General features: G+C 36.7%; 4 protein-coding genes across 9 annotated transcripts in view; 2 read left to right on the top strand and 2 right to left on the bottom strand.

The window, feature by feature from the left end:
• pcnt (pericentrin) overlaps positions 1–2,131 on the bottom strand; it is a 35,097-nt gene extending 32,966 nt beyond the window's left edge. For all 5 annotated transcript variants that reach the window (XM_043241766.1, XM_043241765.1, XM_043241764.1 and 2 more), the window contains exon 1: positions 1,918–2,131. In XM_043241766.1, coding sequence (XP_043097701.1) covers positions 1,918–1,965 — 48 coding nt within the window. In that variant the 5' untranslated portion in view covers positions 1,966–2,131. The remainder of the gene's footprint in view (positions 1–1,917) is intronic.
• Positions 2,132–3,011: 880 nt separating this feature from the next.
• zgc:112416 (uncharacterized protein LOC550509 homolog) lies at positions 3,012–6,510 on the top strand. 2 transcript variants are annotated; one of them, XM_043242522.1, is made up of 9 exons: positions 3,012–3,198; positions 3,339–3,396; positions 3,631–3,704; positions 3,805–3,999; positions 4,182–4,293; positions 5,083–5,225; positions 5,320–5,507; positions 5,811–5,857; positions 5,968–6,510. In XM_043242522.1, exons 1-8 carry the CDS (start codon positions 3,142–3,144, stop codon positions 5,854–5,856), a joined length of 873 nt encoding a protein of 290 aa, XP_043098457.1. In that variant the 5' UTR covers positions 3,012–3,141; the 3' UTR covers position 5,857; positions 5,968–6,510. The 2 variants fall into 2 exon arrangements, with proteins under 2 accessions (XP_043098457.1, XP_043098458.1); XM_043242523.1 differs by lacking the exon at positions 3,339–3,396 and having other exon boundaries at positions 3,110–3,198; positions 3,631–3,999.
• A 308-nt stretch (positions 6,511–6,818) lies between these two features.
• senp2 (SUMO specific peptidase 2) lies at positions 6,819–14,557 on the top strand. The gene is made up of 17 exons (XM_043242202.1): positions 6,819–7,131; positions 8,162–8,217; positions 8,321–8,427; positions 8,527–8,605; positions 8,762–8,846; positions 9,514–9,670; positions 9,752–9,858; positions 9,954–10,042; positions 10,187–10,238; positions 10,334–10,412; positions 10,491–10,640; positions 11,121–11,252; positions 11,768–11,974; positions 12,188–12,267; positions 12,477–12,561; positions 12,996–13,091; positions 13,169–14,557. Exons 1-17 carry the CDS (start codon positions 6,968–6,970, stop codon positions 13,232–13,234), a joined length of 1,791 nt encoding a protein of 596 aa, XP_043098137.1. The 5' UTR covers positions 6,819–6,967; the 3' UTR covers positions 13,235–14,557.
• A 1,580-nt stretch (positions 14,558–16,137) lies between these two features.
• pjvk (pejvakin) lies at positions 16,138–19,650 on the bottom strand. Its single transcript, XM_043242640.1, has 6 exons — positions 19,423–19,650; positions 19,028–19,223; positions 17,962–18,103; positions 17,764–17,881; positions 16,842–16,985; positions 16,138–16,746 (listed from the first exon to the last, which is right to left on the bottom strand). The coding sequence occupies exons 1-6, from the start codon at positions 19,631–19,633 to the stop codon at positions 16,445–16,447; spliced, it is 1,113 nt and encodes a 370-aa protein (XP_043098575.1). The 5' UTR covers positions 19,634–19,650; the 3' UTR covers positions 16,138–16,444.
• Between the last annotated feature and the right edge of the window lie 1,857 nt (positions 19,651–21,507).

The raw sequence follows: 21,507 nt of genomic DNA on the forward strand, positions 1-21,507 counted from the left end.
ACAAACATAAGCATAACCCCTAAGGCTGTTAAATTAGTCACATGACAGCAATCCATCAACCAAACAAAACACCATATGATTCCTGGGCAGGTCTATGAAAACATTACGACCACCAATTCAAATGGTGTGCTCGGCAGGACCCATTGAAAACTAAATGAAGATGGAAAAATGAAGGAGGAGCAAACGCACGTAAACGTTTCACATAAACATGCATACTGTGACCTATCTTGAAGCTGCTATCTGGACTAACCCTCTAACCCATATCTGAGTACGAATATATCTAAGAAAAGAAAAAAAAAAAACCCACACACACACACACACACACACACGAGCAGGCTATTCCACTGGATTACATCTGACCTGCTTTCATAAACACGTAGAGAATCAGTTTGTGTTTCGCCCACTGACTGTCAAATCACATAAGACGTTGATATGAAGAGAGCCTAGGGGAACGCAAGCCACAAACAGCATCTAGCAAAGTGACTTGCATATAATATTTAGGCTACATCATTCAGCATCCAGTAGTCACTAAAACGGAGTGCATATTCAAATTATATAGGAATATAATGAAGACTTACATTAAAAAAAAAAAAAAAAAACCTTTGCGACTGATTTTATCAGGTGTTCTATGGCCAGATAGACTGCTGACTAGTTAACAAAAACCATGGCAACAAGCTAGTCGCTCTAGAACAGGTTAATCTTTAAACTAAATAAACCTAACAATTTAACAACAAATCAAGACACACAATATGAACTAATGTTTGTTGAAATGCCAACTTGTTTCAAATTAGAGAAATATATTACAGACAAAACATGAATGCTTTATTGCATTTTAATGAACTTTTAAATGGAAAATATAAAATGCTGTCACCGCAAAGGAGGAACAAGATTTTTTTTTTCCCTAAAATAACAGTAAACGTGAGTGGTCCACATAAAATAAACACAAAGTATAATTAAAACAACATTCGGGTGAGTAAAGGTCTACACATTTACATTTAAGCAGTCCTGAAATCCATCCTTGCAATGTTACCGTTTCAGTCGTGTGGTGCCTCCTGCAGGTCTCTTTATTAATAACAAGCAGCATTGTGGACTGAATATCATCCAACAATGAGAAAGTATCTAATTAATGAAATGTAGTAGCGTCGTGCTTTTTACGTCATTTAAAGCGCTCGTCCTTTAAAAAGAAGAAGGTAAAGAAACACCTAACAAGCGAAAAGATGCCACTTTATTTCTGTTTTCCTCTCGTTGCGGATAAAGTGCAGTTCCCGTAAAAGCTCTCGAGCTAAATATACACTGTAGATACCTGTGAGCTGCACTGATCCTGCCTAGAGACAGAGCTGTATCAAATTCCTCTCAGGAAATTTTACTTCATTTGGAACATAAGACGGCCTCATAAGTATTAAAGAAGTTTTTTGGCTGCAAAGCCAACGCACATTTACCCCAAATTTAAACTCAAATCAAACAAATGCCCAAAGCTACATACTAACATTTTTTAAAAGCCTAAACGTTAGAGCTGAAGAAGACCGTTCTGATTTTGAGAACCATTGCAAATGAACGACGTAACATTACACAAAATTTCAAGTTCAAGTCTCATTATGTCTGTTACTACTATAGCATGATATTAATAACATGTTCAGGACACTTAATAGTTATAAGGTTAGGCACAGATACACTGATAAACTGAGTAGGGCTGAGCAGTTCCACATACAAACAAGTTTTATAATAAGAGATTGTGCACCAAGAACAATGGGAGTGACTGTGACTGTCCGGAATACAAGTGCATCTCAAACAAAAAGAAGAAAAAAAAACACCTAAATAAATGTGGTACTTGGTCTAATTACACACATACAAAATAACAAAAAATATATATTCAAATCAATGTCTATGTAAAGTTACTCTGCTAATATTAGCGCTTACCTTTGCTCGTCCGGCCTCTAATTTTCTCTGCCTTTCATCCTGATCCATTTCCTGGATGAAGGGGCTTCATGGGAATGAAGGAAACACTCGAGGGGACGCCAGTCAGACTGAAACTTTGTTTCTGTAAAACTCCTTAAACGAATTTTTCACAATGTTTTGAGAGTTCAGAGATTTTCCTAAGGAGTAACTGTCAGTGTAATTTCAACATGGCCGCGAAGTGTGTTTGTCCCCGCCCTTATCGGATTGACAGTCAGCGACAACCTATTAGAACAAAGGATGCGAACTTGCAAGCCAATGATATTTCTTGTTGCAGAAATACGCCTGCTCTTTTCAAAACGCCCTCCTTTAAATGCATTGGGCCTGAATGACCAATTAGAAAGTGTGTGCAAGCATGACCCTTTGATTGACAACTCCTAGACCCTATTGCAGAGCAGGAAAGAGAGAAACGGCATCCTACGTAGGTTGTGTATTTGTTGTCGTAGTCGTGTTTCCCATTGTGGGTTGTGATTGACGAATGAAAGACGCGGGTAAAAGCCCGGGTAAATAAGATTAACCTTTAACAACGGTTAGTTATTTTCTTCACTAATAATATAAGGCCAAATTTCATAAACTGTTAATGTTATGCCAATTAAATGTAATACACTTTGAAAATATAATATTATAGGAAAGAAATAGATTATAAATATTAAAATATAAGATTATTATAATAATGCTTTATAATCACCTTTTATTTGGAATATAAAGGTATAGAAATATCTATAAAATTATTTAGAAATGCCAATTTCGTAAAAACGTAATGAGTATAATAATTATTTTATCAATTAACTATTATATTTATGGTATATTATTCAAGACTGCGAATGAAACAATGCCAAACATTTATAAATGCTCAAAACACATAATTGCTTATGTAAAATAATAATAATAAAGGTTTCTGTGACCGTTCTATGATTACATTTTGAGATTTTTCTAAAACACTAATTCAAAATATTTAATTGGAAACTATAAACAACATGTTTATCCATTTATTATTTTTATTATTATTATTATTATCAGAATGCTATGGGTTCATCTTAACAAAAGAGCCTGTGTCTTTCTAATGTAACTTAGCAACTTGAGGGTTGGGCAAAGAACTCTGCAACACAGATATGTTTTGACAACAGACACCCTTCTCCAGCAAACATGGACAGTAATTAAATAACGTATGTGCAAAGTGTTTTTAAAATGGCAGACCCGGTGGTTGACCAAATGACAAGGCTCAGATTGAAAATGTTGGAAAAGGTAAGTTGGTTTAAAGTGATTTTTTCTCAGTTATACATAACTAACATTGATGTATTCTTTCTTTTTCGTTGACAACATACTATCATGAGACCGAACTTGTCGATTAAAAGACATTATATCATCTGTTTGCTCCTCTTTAGAGACTGGAGAATGAGAGAAATGACAACATTGAACGAGAAGGTTCAGCGTTTTCCACAAGTACACGAGAGTAGTATTTTTTTATAGAATTTTGAGAGTAGTTTAGAAACAATGTACATGATTGACATATTATGTGTTTTGCGTCATTGCCAGAATCCCTGTGTTTTATAGTAATCCTCCAAATGGTTTATACCAAGCCTAAATAACACTCATCATGGAATAAAAAAACAAAAACAGCTGAGCATGCAAAAAATACAACATATATAACGCATGTCTTATATTTTAATCCCACAGGAAGTTACGATGGGCAAGCAGGTGCATTACACAGCGCTCTGAGACGGAAAAGAAACCTCCTGCAGAGACTGAGGGTATGTTTCGCAGATATGATATTATAATCTTCTTTGCGCATAAAGAGTATATTATACAGATATTAGTGTGCATTTGAGTATGTTTATATGCATGCACCAGGAACAGCATATGTTGGAGGATATGGGAAGACCTCACACATGGGGTGGATCTCATAGGCAATATAATTATCAACCTCTTCTTGGGCCACTCCAACCCGTGCCTCCAATCCATATCCACCAAACTGCGCCCCCTGCACCTCCACCTGCTCCTCTCCTTCCTCCTGCTCCTCAGCCCCCTCAAATCATTCAACACCCCGTAGGAAACGTTTTCTCACATTTAGTTATACTCGTTTAATCATACACAGAATATCTGCATTTATTGTTGCGATTCAGTGACTTTTAGCTGTTCTAAAATATACAGGTACATAATCAACTTGTGTCTGTTACATTGCTTTTGTTGCTGGGACCCCTCTAATAACTTATTTCTCCTTCCACGAGGTTCCTCAGCAGCCAGCCACCATTATCCAGCAGTTACCACAGCAGCAGCCTCTCATAGCACAAATCCCACCTCCACAAACCTTTCCCTACAGATCAGGAAGTATTAAAGAAGGTATACATTAAAAGCATAAAAAAAAGATATTGTATAGACACAAAAGCCATTTAATAGTGGCATTTAGGACATTTAAACCCGTGCTTACCATTAAAAGAGTACTTACAAGACAAGAACAAATAGATCAAAAGTGAAAGTAAAGATATTTTATAATATATGTAAGATTTCAATCTCAAATGCTTTTTTTCCACACTTTCTGTTCATCAAAGATCCTAAAAAATGCAAGTAGATTTCTGAAGGATCAGGTGACTGAAGACTCCATGACTGGAGTAATAGATAAACGTGTAATAATAAAAACACACACACATATATTAGTGCTGTCAAATGATTAATTGCATCCAAAATAAAAAAACAACAACATTTATTTGCATAATATATGCGTGTGTACTGTGTATATTCAAAATGTATATAAATACACACATGCATGCATATACTTAAGAAAAATATGCTACATTTATACATGAAATACATTTGTGTGATATAAATGATTAATTATTAATATAATTACGTACATGTAAATACATATACACACTACACTAAAATATATGTAAACAAAAACTTTTATTTTGGATTAATCGTTGGACGGCACTAATATATTTATCTGTAGTTTTACATCACTGCATTTTTAAATATAGAATCTTCTATTAAAACAGAGAACTTCTTTAACAGTAGTGTAGCTGCCAAATTGCATGCAATAGCTGATAAGACTAAAGTACTAAATGGAGTTTAAAGTACACTTCAAGATTTACACCAGGCCAAAAATTCTCTTCTTTATTATTCTGATGACAGACATGGTGGAGTTGATGCTAATGCAGAATGCACAGATGCACCAGATCATCATGCACAATATGATGCTGAAGGCTCTCCCGCCAGTGGCCATGTACCCAGGAGGAAACAACGGTCAAATCACACCTCTAGGGCATTCAGGGCAGGTAAACATCTAGAGGTGTCGTGTTCTGCTCAAACAATGTTGATATTCGACAAAAAGTAGTAATAATTTACAATGCTAAGTTTGATGTTGTTTAGGACCTTCAGCATTCAGCGATGAGAGGAGGGGTTGTCCATCATCACCATCACTATGGCTCCCATGCACCACCTCTTCCTCCAATTGGCTACTCTTTTTGGCCCTCTTTGATGCCAGCAGGGCAAGCCGGGACCCGTCAGCCAATGGTGCAGCCTGTGATTGGTTCTGTCAATCTGCCCCCCGTAAACACGTAAGAGTCAGCAGTGTAACAATACCAATAAATAATAATAAAATACAAAGTCTTTCTTAGATAAGTCTTGTCTCTGTTTTACAGTAGGACCTCAACTGATCTTTATCATTTTTGAAACCTAGTGCTGTTTACAAATATTGTTTAAACGTACATGGTATTTTACAGAGACATACAAACTACATAATTATCTTAACTCATGATTAGGTATGGGTAATTTGTGCTACATTTTAATGTTTAAAATGTATCAGTCATTGTAAATCCTATAATCACAATAATTTCGTGTTAACTTGTTTTGGCTTGAAGAATGGAAATTGATGCGGTGAACTCCAGGACACCACTTGGACTCTGAGGTATACAGTAAACGTATTATCTTGTTCACTTTTTGTAATATATCAGAAGTGTTCCTAATTATTATTATTTATTTATTTTTATTTTTGATTTTTTGCTTTACCTTTTCTAGACAAATTGCCAATGGCAGTCGGACTCCTCTTCATCTTCAAAGACAGATGATACGTTAAAATGGATGTCTGACATTAATTCAACACCCTTCAATACAGTTACATAATTTTGTTATTTATAGGGATTTGTTGTTCTTTTTAATTTTGTCGTATTTACTGAAAAATGAGTGCTTAGTTTAATAAAAAAAATGTTTTTAAAAAGTCGCATGTGTAGTTGTAGCGGCTGTTTCGCCATACACCAGGCTTTTAAAAATTAACATTACATGCAGTGTAGTCACTTGTCATGCTATATTTAAATAGGCAGTACGTTGTGTAATACTGTCTTGCGCAACATAAAGCTTAAACTGAGATTATGTCATGTCAATACTGCTGTTTAAAATACTTCACATGCCTTTGCCGTGAAAACCTATAGCAAACATAGAACATACCATAAGCGCAAGCACACCCACTCGATGTTTGTTCCACTTTGAGACACGTGATCCTCAGTCGCGTATCCGATTAATCCCCCCCAAAATTGCGTGAAACCAATCACTTTTTTACGAAATATACCGATAAAATGTAATTAATTGAATTTGAATAAAACATTATTTTTATTATTACATTTTATTAACTGTTTCTTGCACCGAACCCAGTGACAGATCCGTACCAAAGGTCTGCGTCCCAATGTGCATAATATCCATCCTAAATTATATGCGATATTAATCATTTTTAATACTAGTTAGGGTAGATAGTATGCAGAACGGAGGGTTAACGTGTGCTGCTCAGCAGCGCCTTAACTGGCGGTGTAAAGGAACGTCAATCTCAGTGCAGCGGAGAGTGGGAGGGCTTTATCCGACGAGCAGCGCCGCGGTGTCGCAGTTGACAAATCAGTGACGCAGTAAACGTACAGCCGTACGGAAGGCTAGTAAAACACGAGTGGGTCCATTTTTCGTATTCACAATATTCAGTATAGACCTGGCACTAACCAACGAAGCAGAGTCTTATTCATCGTGGTGGTTTGTGATGTATGAATGGATAGTTGACGGATTATCGTCGCTCTTCGTGCCTTTTTCTGGTGAGAAATCCGCAGCCTGGCCTAGCGATCACGGTAACGGTGTAGCACGAGCCGCGGGCACAGACACTCAGCGGCTGGACAACAGCAGGCCCGCCAAACGCAACTATCAAAGGTGTGACATTACTCTTTTTGTAAACCTCGTTTTTGAACCTAATTAATTTGGGGTTTTATTTAAATGGCCACAGAGTGCCTTTTGTGTCAGTTTGTTTCTTGTTCATTAATATGAACAATAGGCAGTGTATTATTTATATCTGACTTTAGGGGCAGAAATCAGTCCAATGTAAACAATCCATCAATAGACAGTATATTTCAGCAAAAACAAACAAAAGAAACGGCGTCTTTGTCATTCAATTAATAGGGGAATATTGAACATAAAGTTAGTTTACAAAATGTTATTACAGTTCAGATATGGAAGTTGTCAATTAGATAAGGTCCTTGTCTGTTCGTGCCTGCGCAACAGAGGAAAAGTGTTCTTTAATAAAGCCATGTGATTTATTTTTATAGTCTGAAGGCTTTGTGATGTTCATTTTACCTCTTTTATTTTAAAGAATTTTTTTGAGGAGTAGTTATTCAAAAATGAACACTTTATAAACATTTCCTCAGGCAATCCAAGATCTAAATAAGTTTGTTTTCTATATTGGAAGAAATGTTTTGAAATTTAGCACACTTTGTCACACTGTGGGATCTCGGTTATTAATGTCAGACTGTATGACAGTCGAGACTTGTTACAAGGGCGCAAAAAACAGTCTTGTTCATTTATAGATCCTCTGAATTGAATAGGTGCTGTCAGATTTAGAGTTAAATCAGCTTATGAAATCATCACAATAATCCACAAATCATCCACACGACTGCTGTGTCTGTACTGTTGCTTATGCCAAAATCAAGAATTAATGAATTGATTGGAGTTATTGTCGTGTTTTTAATGAATTGTTTGGACTCTCATTCTGATGGCACCCGTTCACTGCAGAGGTTCCTCTGGTAAGCAAGTGATGTGATGTTGTATGTCTCCAAATTTGTTCAAATGAACAAACTCATCTACATGTATGATAGACTGATGGTGAGGAAAAATAATTTTTTAACGGACTAGGCCTTTGATGCGTCTGATGCACTGACGACATGTTTTATTTTCTCCCGGGTTGCAGTGTGTACTCAGCTGATTGTGTGACCGAATATCCAGAAGTCAAGAGAGCAAGACATGGTAAATATTTAGATGAGCGCTTCCATGTAAACAACAGAGCCTAACTGACATTTCTCAGTCAACTACCATTAAGACATGCATTCATTTAATCATTATTTTACAGATGTGATCCTCAGGGTTGTCAAGAAGACTTTTGCAGGGATTGCAGGGCTGTTCCGATCAAGACACCACAGAAAGGCAGAGCATGAAAAGCAGAAAGCCTTTACAGAGGTATGTTCGTATAATAACTACTAAGCACTTGCAAACGAATGCATTGTTTATACAGCCTTGGTTTAATGCGTTGTCTTGTTTTGCTGACTGGTGGCTCAGGTTGGCAGGGTTGCCTTTATGGGTATTGATGACATACACAGCAACAGCCTGAGTTCATGGATTGAGAGCGACGGAATGGGTGAGTGTGATCTCTGTGGTCTGCCAAAACATTTGACAGACACACGTTACTTCTTAAAACTTTGCGGTTGATGTTAGAAACTTTATTCATTGAAAAAAAAAAAAAAAAAAAAAATTTAATTGGCAGTGCACTGTACGCTTAATTATCTCTCTTCAGATAAACAGATAGAAATCGGACTTAAAAATAATGAAAGAACAGCAGCCAATGTCCACCACAACCCCCAGGCTTTATGGAAACCTGAGTAAGTATCATTTTGTCATATTTTACACTATTTGAGCTGTTTTTAGTTTTCTCTGCATTTGCCAGGTTTTAATGTTTACTATATCTGATTGGATGAATATATAAAGTTATAATGACTTTACATTTTTTTACGTGATTAAATGAGAGATACATTTCTGTTCTTATAAAAAGAATGTGGTAAAACCGCTCTATGATGCACAGAATATGGTCATGACTTAAGACAATAAACACTCAGCTATAATGAGGAGTCATGCTTTATGCAAACAATAAGATGGGTTCATTAAAACAGAAATATGCACAATGTTTAGTTTAAAACAAGATCATATCTTTTCCAATAGTGTATTGAAGAACAATTGGTCACAAATTACTAACAGCAGCATCTTTATTTATATACTGTTGTGTACATTGCTGTCACTGAGCAAAGAATGAACTGCCTCTAAACTCAATGGTTAATGAGAGCTGATATTCATTTTCTAAAATATATATTTACAAATTAATAACCAAAAGGCCTTTATTTCTGACATTTAATTAAAAAGTAAACTCAGTCTCATTTTGAAACCACAACTCGAGTTCTTTCTGTTTTGTAGCTGTAAACCTTGGTCTGGATAGTTGCTGATGCTTTGTCATTTAGACATTGTATAACAGTCTGTGTATTTCTCATTGAGCAGAGGAGCAATGCTGTACAAGGGAAGCCAGGACAAAGGCAGGGAGATGCGCAGATCCCTGAAGCTAGTGCCGTCTTGCAACACCCACGGGCTAAGCGCAAGACCGGCTGAGATGGAGCATCCGAGCCGAACACACAAACCTCGCCTGACCGTGGAGGAGGTAGGGAAACTCAATTTTAATGTACTGGAAACTTTAATGCCTTTATGTCTGTGATTTCCTGAGCATCTGTCTTTTGAGTAGGCACTAAGAGAGAGCGATCGAGAGCATTACAGGAAGCTGGTAGAGATGGCGTCAGAGAAATATTCAAAGAGCAAATTGTTGCCGTTTGGACGAATGAAGCCTCCAATGTAAGTGCGTGATCCCTTAGACCACTGTTGAAATCAGTATAGCATGGCTAGAGAAAGTTAATGCTATGTTTGTAATTTTTTAATTTTTTTTTTAGCACCACTTTCTCCCTTGATGGACACAAGGCCAATGGACACACCTCCATCAATCGCACTACTGACATTAGCAGACCTGCTCCAATCAGAGGTGAGCTTATTACACCCACTGCTTTTCTTGTGCGCTATTTTTTTAATTTTTTTTGTAACTAATTAAATTATTTTCAACTTTTTAATGTGTAGCTGCCATGATGCTTTTAAATGGTCAAATCAAATTTTCCGTTTTTGCCTTCAGCCATACCTAATGTGTCTGTTTGGTGGGATCCACTGATGCATACTAAAGAAAGGTAGCAATTTAACTTGGTTAAAAAGCATTATTGATTAATATGTGCATATCCGAATTGAACGATTTTAAATGTATTTATTTTTAAATCTGTTACAGAACATTAGATTTTAATCGAAGCACTTCAGCAAGTGAGATCAAGGAAGGCTCCTTGGATAACCAAACTGCAAGAAAAATTGTACGTGCGTATTGTTTTATTGTTGCGTACAGATGAACAAGTATTAATCTCTCCCCCTCTTCCTTCCCCTCTGTCCAGCCTGTAGATGTGGACCTGTCCGCTGAGGTTGAAGCCAGGTTGAATCTTAAGGAGAAAGAAGCAGCTGCAGGTCCCTCACTACCTTCCATATCTGAACTGATTACAGATAAAGCGAGGCGCAGTGAGGAGGAGTTTCCCAGACTCACTAAGGTTAGTGCCTCAAACTAAATCTAGTCCTTGTAAATGTTACTGTATTACGCCACAATCTCTTAGTGCTCGCAGCTATTGTTGTGAATTAATACCGTTAATAATGCTGTGAATAAATTATAGCCGCCGCAGATAAATCAATGTACGGGAAACACTGTTTTATATACGCTTGCACAGGAATATTTCTGTATTAACATGGAATTTTGATCATTTACTGGTTAGAGTCACATAAAGCATTAACCTAATTGCTACAAATTTTGTTTCGTAAAGTAAGCATTTCCAATAAAAAATAACACCAGCATTTCCGCCTAATATTTGCTTGGGTATTCATAAATGCCATGTAATGGGGATCTGCCAATATTTTTTTTTAATAAAGACTTGATCAGAATATGAACAATGATGTGTATGTAATTGTGCTGATTTGTTTCACAGATTGGTTCCTTTTGGTTTGAGTCACAGGGTTTTCTTTGTGTCATGTAACAGGAGATGCAGCAGGAAGTGAGTGCTGCTCTTGCTCAAACTGATCCAAACCTGGTTCTGTGCAGTGCATTCAAACTGCGTATCACACAGAGGGATCTGGCAACCTTGCAAGAGGGCAGCTGGCTCAATGATGAGGTAGTATCATTTTAAAAGGCTTCTTAGAAATGCACAATATATAGATACCATACTGAATAACTTTATTTTAACTTTACTTTATTAATTTTGTTTAATTCTTAGTATTTTCTGATACTGGATATTTAGTTGCGTATTCACTTTTCTGCTATTTTTACAATACTTTTTCCGTCATGTAATGCTCACTTAAAGTATGTATTTAAAATGATTTGATAACAATAGTAAAAATAGTCTTAAGCAAATTTCTAAATATTCTTTCATAGTGTACATTATAAAGTGTAAATATACTTACAGCTTGTGGTAATTTTCTTTTGTTTAATATATTTATAGAATATAAATATATTTTTAATATTTGTATTTTAGCAATTTTTAGTCAACCATTTATTTCCTACTGGCCATAACATGAAACTAAACCCCCTCGCAATGTTTTCTTGTTGTTCAAAATCTTAAATCAGAATGTCAGTTGTGACCTCTGTCTAATCAAAGAATTAATCAGATAAAAACCCTGTCACTTTCAGGTGATCAACTTCTACATGAATCTGGTGATGTCCCGCAGTGAGCAGGAAGTAGTAGGCAGGAAGGTCTACTCTTTTAGTACCTTCCTCTTTCCCAAGTTGCATAGCGGTGGACATGCTGCAGTACGGCGGTGGACTAAGGCTGTAGACCTCTTCCTATATGACATCATTCTGGTCCCTCTTCACCTGGGTGTTCACTGGTCTCTTGCTGTGAGTGATGTCATGAATTCAAGCATTAGAAACCCATAGAAATGTTGTACAGTGATGAAGACAAGCATTTATTGTGTGGTGCCTGATGAATAGTTATTGGATTGTTGATTGGCTTTCATTAGCATGGAAAAAAAATTATTTTAGAATTCACGCGTATATGTGTTTTGAGTTTTGGATGCGTGTGTAATTGAATTCTTCCTTTTACCATGGTAGGTTGTTGACTTCAAATCAAAGTCTGTACGATCATATGATTCCATGGGTCAAAGGCACGATGACATCTGCAACATGATTTTGTAAGTGATAATGTAAAAGCTTAATACATAATCATGTATAATAATGTGATCGTACCGTGCTGTATGCTGTGTAACTAAAATGCGGGACGTGTAATTGTCCTTTTTGTGCTGATGAGGTTAAGTTTATGGGTGTTGAAGTTTGCGCTCAAGTTTGTTCAAAGGGGACTATGCTTGTTTATATCATTAACCTAATGACTGTATCTATATAGGCTTTATCTGAAAGAGGAGTTCAAGGTGAAGAAGGGCAAAGATTTGGACACATCAAAGTGGACCTTGAGCAGTCTACGACCTTCTGTAAGCACATGTATAACTATATAAGAACAGTATAGGGCTGTCAACAGGAACAAGATATTCAATTGTGTTTTCAGAATTACCAAATTTGTAAATTAATTTAATATCACAGGGTAAAAACAAGAAGTGAGCTCAGTGATCACTAGCTTTTAAAACATTCGGCATTGTCAAATAGGTCCACAAGAGGGCACAACATATAAAAGAAACAGCACTGTTTGCAAAAAAAATAGTATGCGTGTGCATTGCTGTAAATGTATATTATATTTTGAATTATGTGGGGTTTTTTTTTTCTACTTTAGTTTAAGGGTTTTTGTTTTGTTTTTTTCAAATGAAATTCGTCTACTATTCCAAGTTCATTTTAATTTGACTTCTGTAGAAGAGCATTTGATCCTGTCATTCTGTCTGTAAGAGCTCGGCGCTGTTCTTATTGTTTGTAGGAGATCCCTCAGCAGAAGAACGGTAGTGATTGTGGCGTGTTCGTATGCAAATATGCAGATTATATCTCCCGAGGACGCAACCTCACATTCAGACAGGTACTTTGTGTATACAGGTACACACACATGCATAGTAATACATGTCTTAGTAATACGTGCATCTTTTTCTCTTTTAGAATCATATGCCATATTTCAGGAAAGCTATGATCTGGGAGATCCTCAACCAAAAGCTGCTGCAGTAGAAGCGTTGGGAATATCATAGCGACTGAATCAGATTGACCAAAGCACAGGACCACCGTTTGTCTGTCCCTTCTGCTTTTTTCTCTTTGAGACATTTGGCTTTTTATTGGCCTATTGCAAAATTCCACCCAATTTTTCTGACAGTGGATTGCTGGTTCCAGGCTGGGTTTGTTTGCACTAATAACCAATCCCTACTGTACGAATCCAAACACTAGAAGCGCAGATATGAGCAGAACACTGGATGGGGGTGTGAATAGATTTGAGCAGGTGGAAGCCTCGTTAGCATTTGTTGTGAGGCTGGAATCGTTCTCATTCCAAGAATGTAGTCTTATCACCCCCTACTGGTTATACTGTGAGATTTTCCAACTCGCAGAAGTAGCTGTCGATGTTCCCGTGTTTAGTTACGATGGGGTACTAAAGTTACAAAATGGACCTTATTTTCAGCAAGAGTTTCTTAGCGTGGAGATGTCTTAGCAGTTACTTATCTATCTTCTTTCTTTTTTTACCTCACATGTGCATTAATAAGAAATAAGCATATTTATTTAGTTTGAATGAGATGCAGTGATGCTTAGTATGTCAAGACTTGTTTTAAAAACTACAATGTTACCCATGTCAGAGCATCCTAATAGCAAAGTTTGATGTGCATGGTGATGTTGGTACTTGCACTGAAAGCAACAGTATTCAGTGGATCTCGTTTCTTTTGTCTCTAAATAGTCCTGGCCTCCAAGTGCCTTGTTCCCAGAGCATCTGATATTTTTAAGCCATTCAAATATTTTGGCTTCATACCCGTTTCTGGAGCATCTGACATGCTTGTTATATGTGTGTACGAAAGCAACCGAGCTTAACACAAGCAAAACCAGAGTTGGATGACTAGGAGGGGAATGCATTGCTCGTTATTTTGTTTTTAGATGCTATGTTCATAATCCCGATGGCTGTATTAGACATTCATATTGAACTGGAAATGTGGAACAGTGAAGTTGTGCCAAATGGACATTTCAGTGGTTAAATTCTGCAATATTCCTCTCTCATCCAGAAACGCAGGATCAAAAAGTGCTTTAATTCTGACTTGAAGTAAAAAGAAGAAAAAGGTCTATATTTATTTGTTCTTACGTGGCTCTTCTGACTGAGTTTGAGCTTGAGTGCATATCCTGGATTGGACTTGTTTGTGAGAATGGAGAGTGGTTGGATTGGCAGTGGGTGAGTTCTGATGCAAGCTTTAATATAGAAAATGAAAAGGCCCACTGCATATGAGCCATTTTTGTCATTAATGCAGAATGTTGGTCATTATTTTTGTAAGTAATAAAGATGTGAACAAAAAAAAAAAACATGTCTTCTGTCTTCCAGTGAAAAAGTCACCACACTGTGTTTTGTGAGTGTGTGTGTGTTTGTGTGTGTTAGCTCAAAAGTGAAATATTACCAGTAATTATAATTAATTCCAATTAGAAGTGAGCCATTTAATTTCCATGGAGATCACATCTCAGGGGGATCAAAGAACCGAAGACTTAGACTTTTGGAAAGTTTACAACTTCATTGGGTGTTGCAAAAACTATAGACTGTTAGAAAACTAACATGTTGCATAGGTAGTAATATATAATAAATACTGTCATTTAGATCATGAATTCATAGATATGAAACATGGTATGGGTTAGGTTGTGTTAACTAGTGCTTTTATCAACCGTATCTAAGACCTGTATACTATATACTAATCATATAACAAATGCCCTGGAGATAGGGATGCTCATTGATGGAAATAAATAAATGAATAGGGAAGGAGTCTTTTAGGAAGTATATCTTTTTTAGCAGGGACCACCAAGATAATAATTCCATTGGGAAGTAATGTTTATTTGGTCTGGTTGAGGTGTCCTGGTTGCCATAGTAACCAGGGGCCTGGGGGTCATTCACAGACAATTTGGCACCCCGTCTGGAAGATTGTTCAAAACGTCCAGGAATTGGTGAATCCTTTCATTTTTGTGTTTCTCATTTAAGCTCTTGATATGCCATGCTACACAATCAACATAAGAAATATTTCTCCATTAATCACACTAAGCAAATAAATAAGCACACAAATGTAACCTTGCACTATCCTGGCTTTCAGTTCACATGCTCTCTGTAAACAGTTCCATGGTGTCCTGTTAACGGGAGACAACTGTCGGCGAAGCACTTCCTGCTCTGCGATCATGTGATCTACAGGCTAATTTATTGATAGGCCTGAATTATTCAGACGGCACAGTGTGTTCAAAAACGTAGCAGCTGGTCTTCATGTGATGAAATAGATATCTGCTCTAGCTTTTTGTACTAAATTATCTGTATCTGGATATACAAGAAACACCATCTTAAAACTGATAGAAATAAACATCATGGATAATATGTAAACAATGCGACACAATCAGCACCAAGTATTGTTTCTGAAAACGTGTCTTTTTAGTTTGCATTATTATTATGCTGCATTATGTGTATTTTACCGGTGTTCAGTTGTCATAGTCACATTGTGTATAAAATTAGGAATAATTATAATAAATATAATAAGATGCCGTCTCTTCTTTTCACCAATGCTGCATCTATTTGATCAAAAATACAAATGAAAATAGTATTATTCTGAAATAATATTACTATTTAAAACTGTTACTTTTTAAAATACATATAAAAACAATTAATTTTTTCCTAGGATGGCAAAACTATTTCAGCAGCCATTGATTCTTATGTTGGTTTGGTTCTCAGTTATGACTCTGAAAACTGTTCTTACTACATAATATTTTACATTTTTTATGGAAACAGTGATACTTTTTCCAGGTTTATAACATAAAAATAAAGCTTTTTCTGTAATATAAATCTTTAACATTTTTAATGTAATGTGTCTTGATTTTTTGTGAAAATAAATACAGCCTTGGTGAGCATAAGAGACATTCGAAATCATTATAAATATCTTAATCATTCAAAACTTTTGGCCAGTAAAGTATGTAACTATGATGCTAGGAGTAAAATAATGTACTCTCGTACAAACTGAGAAAACGAAGAAGCATACATCAATCACTAAACAAATGACTTAATAACCAGATTGAGGTCACAATTTGTTGAAATCAACGTCAGTTCCACTAACAACGAGCAGAGAACATTCTTGCTTTAATAAAATTCGTTTTTTTTTCCAAAATTAAAGCTGAGGGTTTTACATCTTGTGGGATGTAATCAGCCTGGGAGTTCCTCCGAGCCGTTCCTCACCTCAAAGTTTTATGCCAGAGGTCAAAACATGGTACAGCGTGTAGACGGACATATTTGTTTCCCCCTGAAGAACATTCCAGGCAACCATAGACAGTCTCGCGCCTCTGGTGGCCCATCCCACACAAGGCACACGGTCCTTTAGGTATGTTATGGTTGAGCAGGTTTACACGCGTGTGCTTTTCGTCCCGCAGGTAGGCCGTGGACAGGTCAGTCATGCTGGCAGCCTTCTCGTAGTAGTCCGTCACCACGTCATCCATGTACGTATCAGAGTGAGTGAGCTCTTCAAACGTTCTGTCGTCTACAGCAAGCACAGAGTGGACAAATCAATGGAATATGCCTTCAAGATTATTTTAAATATTGCAGACACACATATGACACCAGAAATCGTATCACCTGCTCTGAAAGGATTTCCATAGATTATTCCCGACAGGAATCTCCTAAGCCTTCCGACGGAAAAGCGGCCGATGAATCCCCCGAGCTGCTCACGGATCTGTTCCCTCTCAAACCCTCCTACTGACTCTGGAGCCACGCATATGTCTGACAGAAGTTCAGACAGAGGTCGTTAGATCTTAAAATCTAAAAAGATCTGAGTGTGCTTCATATATAAAAATCATAGATATAAATATAAAACCTGCCACTGTTCAAAGTTTGGGGTTCAAGTAGAGGTTTGAAACAAGTCTCTTACACTTACCAATGCTGCATTTATTTTAATCGATCAAAAATACAGGAAAACCGTGATATTGTGAAATGATTATTATTATTCAATAGCTTTTCGAGCATTTAGTTCTGTGATGGTAAAACTGAACTTTACTACAGTCTTCAGTGTCGCATGATTCCTCAGAAATCAACAATAAGTTGAGTTAGAGCTCAATAAACTTTATTCTGCTGCTTATATTTGTAGATACATTGATATTTTTTTTTTTTTTTTTTTTTTGGTAATACTTGAGAATAAGAAACACTTATTCACTATTATCTAAGATTTCCCTCAATAAATTCCTAATGTTCTGCTTATTAAGAGTTAGTAAAGTAAGGGATGTAAAATAAGGCATTAATTGCTTAATTTGTACTAATGAATGATTTGTATTCTAGTAATATGCATAAAATAAAAATCCTAAAATAAAGTGTTACCATTTTTTCTTATGATTATTTGTACTAGTAGCCTATTTTTTTTTTTTTTTTTTTTGAAGCATTGTTTACTTTTGCATCCTAAGCTGAAATATAAATCATATTATAAATGATATTTTAATCGTATTAAAAAGTTTCTCTACTGACCCCAAGACAGAACACTACATTGTTGGCATTACGAAGCGCTTACCTAGACGTCCATCGAGACGCACATAAAGCTCAAGAACACTGAACGCTATGGTCGTGTGGGCTGGAATTACGATGGCTTTATCTCGACCTTTAGGGTTTCGACCGTCGTCTATCTGGAACTGTGCGAGAGGAAAAAGTGTAAGCGATTTTCCCGCTACGTAGCGTGCTGTTTGGGGGCCGCACGCTCGCGCTTGTTTACCCTCATGGTAGTCCCTCGCACTCCGGCGTGGACGGTCAGGGAACACTGCCTCGTGGTGCGGATACTCTCCATGACAACACACAGCACGGTCCGCCCGCTCTCTTTGGACTGACGGATCAAACAGTGATCCAGGTCAACTTTCCTGACAAAAAGAGCGCGAGATTACTTTGAATCTTTTCATCAAGTAGGCTATTCAAGAGAGCTGCTTATTATTTGCATGGTGTCGCAGCCACAGCCGATATTCCGAAGGCGAAGTTAAATTTGAGGCACGGTTTTTTTTTTGCCTGTTATTTAGTCAATATTGAAAGTCACCAAAGAATATGCTGAAGAAATGTGAGAGGAAAACCGTATTTCGGTTCAATTTGCAAATTTCTCAGGGAAAAACTGTGTCTTGGTAGTGGGAACGCAAAGGTTTTGTGAAAGTGCACTCAAATGTTTTTTGACAACGGAACGCACTTTTTTTTTTTTTTTTTTTTTAAAGAAAAGCAATAAATAAATACACTTTTTAAAATTATATATATATATATATATATATATATATATATATATATATATATATATATATATATATATATATATATATATAAAAAAGTTTTGCAAGTGAACCCGCGAATTTAAAGTTTCTTGATAGTCAAGGGTAATGCAATTTTTTTTGTGAGCTTGTGCAGCGTTTCTTGGTGGACTGCAATAGTCTGTTTAGTGAGGGGTCGGCAGCGATAGCCTGCTTCGTGTCTTCTCTCCACTGTCATAATAAAAGCATGTGTAAAAGCATAATAATTTTTAGATACCCAGGAATGCGTAGGAATTTTTGGAGCAACGCAAAAGGTTCGCAAGCAAACGAAAAATCTTGGTCGAATGAAAGGTTCTAGCTCTCACAGATTCAGGCAGTTGTCGCCACCTACTGGCGTGACAGTGTAACCTGTCTGTGCAAAAAAAGTGGCGCGATATAAACGGTGAACATTTTTATTGCCGCTGGTCCAAATACCAGCTCTCAGCTAATGGTATGTCTCAGCTAATAAATATGTAAAGCAGGTTGATTTGTTGTTGTTTTGTTTTGTTTTTTTACCTTGCATTGAGTTCTCTCAATAATGTCGGAACTTCCACCTCATGCTTGGTCACAATTCCAAAAGAGGCCTTTACTGCCACAGAATCTGAACCGCTCACATTTACTCCCACCTCGTGGATCAGATGGTTGCCCAAACGCCCATTTAGGGCAACATCAGATTTGTCCTCATAGTTCAGGAGCTGATATGAAGAGACTCCTGTCAAAAATAATGAAGGCGACACACTTCTCTGATACCTCTTACATTCATAACAAACACCGCTGTATACGTTAAGTGTTGCAAGTGTAGAATTGCATGCAAGTACAATTCTACATGGGTGTTTTATTGAATGCTTGCATGACAATCAAGTATCTACGTCTAGCTATTTTGTATCAAATTATGAATTTTTCTAACTCACCTGCTGTGATCTCTTTCTCTCCCACGAGTATGTCTTTCAGCGAGAAAGGGGTTGTGGCGTATTTGGTCTTCTTCCAGAAATGTCGTCTCCTTTTCCTCGTCACCAGACTGAGGGGTTGATATCGGTCCGCTTCACTTAGGCTGGGCACAGGGACTAGACGTCCGGTGTTCCCCACCTGCTTCACAAAGTTTTTGGTTGCCGCAGCAAACATGGCTGTAGTTCAGCGGAGCTTGAGCATGTCGTTACTGTGTATGTTCGTTCAGAGCTGTTTGATTTGGTACAAGCTGTGGCGACGTCGCTACCTGTTCAAGGCTAAATGAGAAGCAGAGGTGATGCTTGGGTTTGTCCAACCAGATCATCAATTATTAAGTGGTTGTAAGCTGATCCGGGTGTTCTCTGCCATATGTGTAGTGTCTTATCGAGTTCACATAAATAGGCCTGACACCGTATAAGTAACTCCCTCTAAATTAGAACATACACTGTAGTTTAAAGTCAATATTACTACCTTGTTAATGCTTGTTACGTATCATTTCATTTTATATTGTAAACAGAACGTAAATAGCTTGATTGTTCTGTAATTACATAGTTTATATTACTTGTAATGAGGTTTTTAATGCATACAATGTGTGCACAGATGCAGATCTGATGAAGGTCAAACCAGTTTACATGAGACATTTTTTGTTGCATGACTGTTTATTTTATTGGCAACACTTTTAATATGGTTCCATTTGTTAACAGTAGTTAATTAGTTAAATTGAACTAACAATTAAAAATTTCGTTAATTAAAATATTTACAAATACATCTGTATCTGTTGATATTTAATGGACCCATGATAAAACGGTTGTATTTTCATGAATTTATGTTAAAACATCCTAAAATACCTTAATATGAAATGTTATTTTATTTTATTGCATTTTATTTTTGTTGTTTTGCTTAATTTTTTTTTTTTGTTTTGGTTTAGTTTTTAGTTATTACTTATATATCGACCAATGTTTTCAAAAGCTTTGCAAGCTAAACTGACAGACCACTGGTAGCACTAACTCTATGATATTGCTTTTGGGAATTGCAGCCCAGATCAACTTCGTCTAGAGAAATAATGAATTATTCAAAGTAGAAAAGAAACAACACATGCAAGACATAAATCACGCTTTTACCCGGAATAGCGTCTGAAGAATAACAGCCTTTAACTATTTTAGGATCTGTTATATTTAAGACGAACCAGAAAATCTACAATCTGTTTAAAGTCTGGTGCTGAAGTGATTCACATAAACCCTGGTTTAAAATGACTAAAAGATGTTTCTCACCTTATAAGCAAACCAGGATCCCTTTTGCCTGCACTAACAAAGCACTTAGATGCTTTATACTGTGGTGGAAGTGAATCTGAGCGTGCATGGTATGTTTGTTCTGCAGTGTACGAGGTTCTTCTGGCTAAAATGTATTTACGGAACGACTCGTTCATGACCTCATGCGGCTCCTCTTTGATGGGTGGAGGGAACTGAGGTCTGTTGCTGTTGAAGGCACGCTGGTAAAACATCACTGGACAAAAAAGAGTTGTTTATAGTTTCTAGAACACAGTCTGTACAGTGATACATTGTGATTGCGGCCAGGAATATCCTGAGGTCACCGTGTTAGTGAGGCAATTATGACGATAAGGTGGGAGAATGTTTGCAATGGGAATAAACTTCTTCATTTAGAGCTGTACAAACAACTGCAATGACACGACTAAAGGGGAAACGGTCTAACAGCCTATATTTGTCTTGAAGTAATTTGCCTTCTCAGATGCAGAAAGATTTGAGCAATTAGGCTGGCCGAGTATGAATGACCAACCAGTTTCTTTAGAGGTACGTAGCCTATAATTCTATTTTTAAAAAGATAGTTCACAAAAACACATACATTTTGGCATCATTTACTTATATGAACACAAACGTTTTGTCCACAAAATGAAAGACAACAAGGGGCTAATCTCTTATGCCCACATAGGCTGCATATATTTAATAACAATTTCATTATATTTTATATATGGTCATATGGTCCTTCAGAAAATATTCTAATATGCCTATTTGGTGATCCTAAATTTCCAATCT

Source organism: Puntigrus tetrazona, chromosome 6 (assembly GCF_018831695.1).
Source record: "Puntigrus tetrazona isolate hp1 chromosome 6, ASM1883169v1, whole genome shotgun sequence".
NCBI classification, from domain to species: domain Eukaryota; kingdom Metazoa; phylum Chordata; class Actinopteri; order Cypriniformes; family Cyprinidae; genus Puntigrus; species Puntigrus tetrazona.